The following is a 7,111-nucleotide window of genomic DNA, read 5'->3' as shown; positions in this document are numbered from 1 at the left end:
CCAACTACTTGGGGAACGATGTCTCCCTGAAACCCGCAGCTGGTTTTGAGGTCAGCTTCTCTTGGTTAGGGGCACCAGTCTTTTCACCAGGGCTGTGCTGGTTGCCTTTGGGATGGAGCTTCTTCTTCTCATGTGCCGGACTGTAGGTGCTCTGCCAACTTTTAACATTTTTACTTTTCCACTTTTCAGCTTTTTATCACCAAGTTTTTGAATTTCTGAAACTTTTTCCTAATCTTTTTCCGTTTTCTTTTTTAAAAAAAGAATACCGCTTTAAAAAAAGAGCACTCATTAAAAAAAAGAGTCGATGCCTTAATTTCTTTTTTAAAAATTTTTTAAAAAAATATTTATTTATTATGTATACAATATTTTGTCTGCATGTATGCCTGCAGGCCAGAAGAGGGTACCAGATCTCGTTACAGATGGTTGTGAGCCACCATGTGGTTGCTGGGAATTGAACTCAGGACCTTTGGAGGAGCAGGCAGTCTCTCCAGCCCTGATGCCTCCATTTCTATGTGTCTAAGTCTGTCACCAAATGTGTATTGTGAGGATGAAGACCAAAACCTGGAACTTACAGCAACTTAAGTCTGCCCAGTTGGAATTAACCTTTGGTTCTATTAATCTTGGAATGCAACATTATCCACTTATAGTTTGGAGTCCCTGGTTGCATTTTTTGTCCATGACTACGAAATCAAATTTGGGAAGTAACTGAGTTACTCCAGCTTCTTTTGCTCATCACGGTGCCCCTAGTTGCCTGGTCTGGAATCTCTCTGTAGACCATTGTGGACGGAGAGACAAATCGCAGTTCCTATCCAGGACCTGCTGAATCGACTTCCACATCTTGATATGATTCTCACATACACTCGAGTGTGATAAATACAGGTTTAGAACTTGGCTGTTTGTCCACACTTGAACCTGCTCCTCCTCCCTGTACTAGGGAGGTGAGGAGACCAGTCCAGCAATAGCAGCTGTGCCAAGAGCCAGCTGCACCCCAGGGCACAGTCAGACATTCCTCACCGTACCCAAGTCCTGCTTGCACAGAGAGACGACCGCTAACAATAGGCTGCCCTTAGGACAGGGCACCAGGAACATCTTCAGACATCCAGCAGGGCGAACAAGGGCGGGACAGGAAAGGGAGGAAAGCAGTTCGTGCGTTTCCAAACCCTCACTCGGTCCAGGTGCCACCTCCCTTCTTTTAGGACACAGCTGTGCCCACATGCTCTGGTCGAAGTTTCTCTGGTTTCATTTTGACCCAAACGCAACTGTCACCCTCTAAAGTTCCTTTTTGGAATGAGAGAGTTCAAGTCGTCAGGCACTGCGTGTGCCTGTTTTCCTAGTCTTTGGCAGTTGCCCGCTTTTATGGGGTAGCCATGGTGAAACCTGAGTCATCTGAAGACAGGGATGGCGCCAAATAGGGTGTCAGGGAAGCAGCGTCAGAGAACCTGGGCTGAGATCAGCAACTACTGGGGGACCGGCGCCCCTGGACGCTTTCTCTCAGTACAGCCCTTCTGGCTAGACCCCAACTGTATGCTGACAAGTTGTTACAAACTCAGGATTCTAGTGAGGACTTCCCGTAGAAAACGTGGTTCTCAACAGCTACAAAATACACAAGCATCTTCCTAAGCAGCTGCTTCTGAGTTTCAAGTGGCATCACCTAAATGTTCCCCCCACTATGTTTTTTATTTTTATTTATTTAATTAAATAAATACTATGTGCTGGGGTCACACTCAAGGCTAGGCGCCCTCTTTTAACTCAGAGAAGCCATAACATATTCTTAGAAAGAAAAGTATACCTTAATTTTTATCTTAAGAAAAAAATTTTACTCTGTTCTTATACATATAAGTAACTACCAATATATACCCACCGGTGTGTGTGTGTGTGTGTGTGTGTGTGTGTGTGTGTGTCCAGGCACGCGCTTGCTTGCCATTTCCCTAAACTTCTGACTCATCGTCTGGGGGACAATGATTGATTTTTTTCCACTTCACATAGCTGCTTTGGATTGCTGCTCACAAGGATGGGCCTGTTTATTCACTCCGGGCATCGGCGGTAGAGCACTAGAGTAAACAAGTCCCTGGTTCCCGGTGGCCAAGGAAGTGGGCGCCCTCTGTTTTCCCAGGGGAGCAGGGAAGGTGGGGCCAGGTTGTGGCCACCGCGTGCAGAGACCGCTTTTTTCAGCCACGGACGGGCAGCGTTAGCCCAGGAGAAGCCAGAAGCGCCATTGTGAAGCAGCGGGATGGGTGGAGCCATCAAGTCTCAATTTAGATCTCTCTGCTTTTAGGCGCGCCCATTTCAGATTGCTAAACCCTGGTGCGCAGTGGGGGAGAAAGGCAGGCAGGAGGTGGCCAGCCACACCCCGCAGCGCACACACTTGGTGGGCTGCAGACCCCGAGGGCAGAAGCCGAGATGCGCGGCCGGAGCCTCCTGAGCGCTGCCCACTTTCTCTGCGTGTGCGCGACCGCACTGGCCGCCCCGGGGTAGGAGCGCGGGCCGGAGGGCGCGGGCGCAAGGGACGTGGGAGCGCGCGGCCTGCGGGACCCACCAGGGGGCTTTCTTTACTGTCCGTCTGCTGCGACAGCTTGCCGAAGAACGTCGTCCTAGCTCTAGCCCACGTTGCTCTCCCTTTTGCCTCTCAACTTGTTGCTCCTAAATAATGTGTCTCTTTTTTTCCCAGAGACCTTTTTTTTTCCTTTTCTTTTCTAAACAGGATGTTTCTACTTTGACACTGTCAGTGTGACTGAGGTGACCAGAGAGTGCCATATCAGAGATTATAGGAAGATTAACAAGAATTCGATAGTATAAAGTACTCCATTTCTCAAGTTTTTTTTACCTTCAGCAAAGAAAATTACTATTATTATTATTATTATTATTATTATTATTATTATTATTATTATTATTTATTATTCCTGGGGCTCATTTGTAACACAGGCTGGTCTAGGGACCCTGGGCAGTTCTGCCTCAGTAGCCCCGTGAGTGTCAGGGTGTTAGAAGGGCAGGTGTGCATAACCACACCAGGTCTCTTTTGGGGACTTAGATGCTTCCTGACCTGGAGGTTGCATTGCTGGCATTAATTTCAGATGGTGATTTCAATCGTTCCCCCTCTCTCGGGTGGATTAGGCAAGCGCGATTTGAGCAGTAAAAATGCAAATGCCCAGGTGTGTGTGTTTCCTAATAACGTGAAGATGAAGTCATTTCTGAGGAGACTCGGAGACTTGAATTCTGCAGTGGCTTCTGCGTGCTTTGTCTTCTCCTTTGGCTAGTGTGCATTTGAACCGTTTGAGGAATTACGTTTTTTGTAGCTTTTCCTGGCATTACTAAAGGGCAATGGCACCGTTCCAATTGTACTTACTGTAGAGGGGTAGTGTGGAGACCTCACTTTCCAGGGAGTGGGGACAGTGGAGGTGTGCGGGAGGAGAGGAGGGACCGGAAACTGTGGTAGGGCTGTAAAATAAATGAATAGGTTTAATAATTTAAAAAGCTTTGATTTCCTTTGGTTGATAACTCTTTAGGTCTCGCTTTCTGGTGACAGCCCCAGGGACCATCAGGCCTGGAGCAAATGTGACGGTTGGCGTGGAGCTTCTGGAAAATGGTCCCCTACAGGCCACTGTAAAGGCTCAGGTGTTAAAGAAGGCTTTCAACACCACGGTCACCATCCTGGAAGCAGAAGGAGTCTTTGAAAGAGGTAAGATGCACTGCGCAGTCTCGCAGCCGTAGTTGGACTATGGCAATAGAGCCACGGGTTAGGCAGTGTAGCAGAACTCAGGTTTTCAGTGACCTCCAGAGTGCTCCTTTGATTCCCGAACCCGCGAAGTCTGAATTGTCCCTGAGTGTTCGTGCTACCAAGTGGACAAAGACCCGGGTTCTTCCCATGTGTGGCTGTGTCACATCTCTCCCGAGACTGCAGGAAGAGCGTCCGGAGTTTTCCATGTGGAAGGTGTTTGTGGGCCAGGCCTGAAAACTTGCCACTGCTGCTCGTGGACAGACAGACTGCAAGGAGCCTGGGAAATGTAGGCAAGAGTTTGCCGCAAGAGCCATGGGCAGAGCTAAACGCTTGTCTCACGGAATGTCAAGCTTGGTGGGTGAGGTGGATTTTACTAAACAGGCCAGTGGGAAGGAAAAGAAGGACTTCACAGTCCCGGTTTTGGAATGGTAGACCCAGTTTTATTGAGCAAAAAAAACCCCAATAACTTAAAAATGATGTGAGTGTGTGGGAAGGGGAAGGGGGCCATGTAAAAAAGTATCAACTATTTATAAAAAGAGCCAACATTTTTGTGTCCGATTTGAATTCAAATCTGGTTCAGGATTATAATGGGCCCAGGAGTGTCATTTTTTTTCTCCCAGGATTAAGGGGAAATTAAATCTAGGGATTATTAATTAACATACAAAACATCCTTCTTCCCTTAAAAATGGGTATTTATTATATTTTTCCTGGTTGCAAGAGCACTATGTGCCCAGTGAGCGCAAATTCATAAGCATTGTCAGTAACGGGAATGAGCTCTAATAAGCCATACTCGGGTACCCACATATAAACACTGTTAACTAAAAGTGTATGTATATCAGAAACTGAGGTGTAAGTTCCTCTATTGTTGAGTTATTTGTTTATTTTTAAATCATGTAAGAATATATAATGCAGGGTGGATGGGATTCCACATAGTTCTTTATATAAAGAGGTATTCTTTACCAGTATAGGAAGACATCACCACGTGAGAGACAAGTTTGTGTATCTGTGACTCTTTCTCTACAGAAAGTGATAGGCTGAATAGGGGAACTGAAGCTGGGAATTTAGAAGAGGGTTCTCTGTGCTGGGGCTGGACTGTTTTATTTTTATTTATTTATTTTTATTTTTTGGTTTTTCGAGACAGGGTTTCTCTGTGGCTTTGGAGCCTGTCCTGGAACTAGCTCTGTAGACCAGGCTGGTCTCAAACTCACAGAGATCTGCCTGCCTCTGCCTCCCGAGTGCTGGGATTAAAGGCGTGCGCCACCATCGCCTGGCTTGGACTGTTTTATATGTGTGTGTGAGTTCACACGTGGGCATGAACATGCGGAGGCCAGAGGACAACCCATGTGTCATGGCTAAGGAGCCGTCCACCTTGTTTTGAGAAAGGGTCTGTGACAGGCCTGGAGCTTGCTGCTGACCCTGGCTCTTAGAACTGCTATGGTTCTAATGATGCTAAGGTCACTTCACGGCTGAGCAGCAGATTCCTCATCCGCCAACAGAGGTAATGCAACCGGCTGTCTTGTACAGTTACCAAGTTAAAATCTTTCTGTATGTGGTCCTGCTAGGCTTTTGGTGCACAATAGCTCCTGGCGTTAGTAGTAATAGCCCTACAGAAGCAGACAGAGAAAGCGTGTCCCTTCATACGTGGGGACAGATCTTGATTTCTGTTCTTGGACTTATCATTTCTGAAAACTAACAAACCTTGGGTTATGGTAGTAGTATCAAACCAAAGGAGATAATTCCTAAGTAATTTCACCTTCAGTATTTATTCATCAAGAATTTATGATTTTGAGGGCAGTTTCTCTGGAATGTACAGGACCAGAAGAACGTGAATGGTTTTGACAAATATTTGAGCTACGCTTGGACATTTACATGCTCTTATTTCAGTTTTTAGATTTAGTTATATTTTATTTTGTGTATTAAGTGTTTGCTTGTATGTTTGCCGGTATGTGCACCATGTATATGCAGTGCCTGAGGGGGCCAGAAGGGGGCATCAGATCTCCTGGAAGTGTTATAGACAGGTATGAGCCACCATGTGGGTGCTGGGAATTGAACCCAGGTCCTCTGGAAGAGCAGCCAGTTCTCTTAACGGCTGAGCTGTCTCTCCTACTCTTAGTTTAGAATCCTGTTTTTTTTTCCCACACTTTTCTTTATTACTTTCTCCTTTGTAACAAATAGCAACTGCACTAGGGATTTATATTATTCCTTGGTTTGTATTAATTATTATTATTAATTATTATTGTTATTTTTGGGAAGCATTCCTCATATGTTCAAGGTTAGAATGAATGACCCTAGAGCAGAATGGATCTTTAAAAAGGAAAGTGGGAAAATGCTTCCCCCCTTGCTTTTGCTGGGTTTTGAGGCCATTGAAACTCACATTGTTCGAGGCACTCTCCCTCTTTGAAAGGAGAGTCCCACTCTACAGTGGGAAGCTGGCAATTGTTCTCAGAACAGATGCTTCCTGTAAAGGCAGGGCTTAAGGATGAAGACATTCCTGCCTCCTTCTCACATCCTTTGCGTTATCTGCCTGCAGCAGTAGAGATAGCATGCGGACGGACGAGGACTTCTGCGGGGCCTGAATCGTTATAGAATCGGTATCTTATTTTTTCCCATTACACAATTCAAGCAAGGTCATTTTCAGTCTAATTAGTTCACCAGTTTCCTCACGGAAAGGTTTTAGTAGAGAGTTATGCTCCAGCAGAGAGCTAAGGAGAGCGATGTTTCGAGTGGATAGGAAACTCCCTGAGCCAGGGCTGTGGGCCACAGTACAAGAACAGATTAATTTGCATCAGAAATACTATCGTTACTATTATTCGCAGATAGATTGCACAATGGGATTAACTTTATTTATTTTTTTTGGTGGGTTTTACGTTAATTAATTTGTGTGTGTGTGTTTTGAGACAGGTCCCATTTATCCCGGGCTGGCCTTGAACTCATTATATAGCTGAGGTTAGCATTGAACTTCTGATCCTCCTGCTTCAGCTTTCCAAGTGTTAGACTTCTGGGCATGTGTCATCAAGCCCTATAACAACAACATACCCTAATACAGGCAGAGGAGTACGGCTCTTTGTCACGGGATGATGTGTTTGTTTGACGTCTATGGGGATGGTCTGATTATGTGTGTGAACAGCAGTCTTTTGGGAAAATGTTCCTTCTAAGCTGTGTGGGGTTCTGCCTTTTAGGTACATGATCCAGTTCCTTGCCTTTATCACCCTCATCTCTGCAGCTGGATTCATAATCTCACTTTCCCTCTTATGCAAGAGGTGGTTCCACAAACATAATTAACAAAAGATAAAGGAACCTCAGCGGGTTGTGTTTGCCAGAGGAGAGAAGCCAGGCACCTCTAGTGAGCCTTCCTCTTTCCTCCTGTGATGTCCTTGAGGAGAGAAGCCAGGCACC

General features: G+C 45.8%; 1 protein-coding gene across 1 annotated transcript in view; it reads left to right on the top strand.

Moving 5' to 3' along the window:
• Positions 1–2,227: 2,227 nt before the first annotated feature.
• Positions 2,228–7,111, top strand: part of Cd109 (CD109 molecule) — a 105,168-nt gene continuing 100,284 nt past the window's right edge. The window contains exons 1-2 of the mRNA XM_005347578.2: positions 2,228–2,471; positions 3,504–3,676. Of these exons, the coding sequence (XP_005347635.1) occupies positions 2,401–2,471; positions 3,504–3,676 (244 nt within the window). The 5' untranslated portion in view covers positions 2,228–2,400. The remainder of the gene's footprint in view (positions 2,472–3,503; positions 3,677–7,111) is intronic.

Source organism: Microtus ochrogaster, chromosome 5 (assembly GCF_000317375.1).
Source record: "Microtus ochrogaster isolate Prairie Vole_2 chromosome 5, MicOch1.0, whole genome shotgun sequence".
Classification (NCBI taxonomy): Eukaryota; Metazoa; Chordata; class Mammalia; order Rodentia; family Cricetidae; genus Microtus; species Microtus ochrogaster.
The sequence above is the reverse complement of the archived record's forward strand: the minus strand, read 5'-3'. Positions and strand labels throughout refer to the sequence as shown.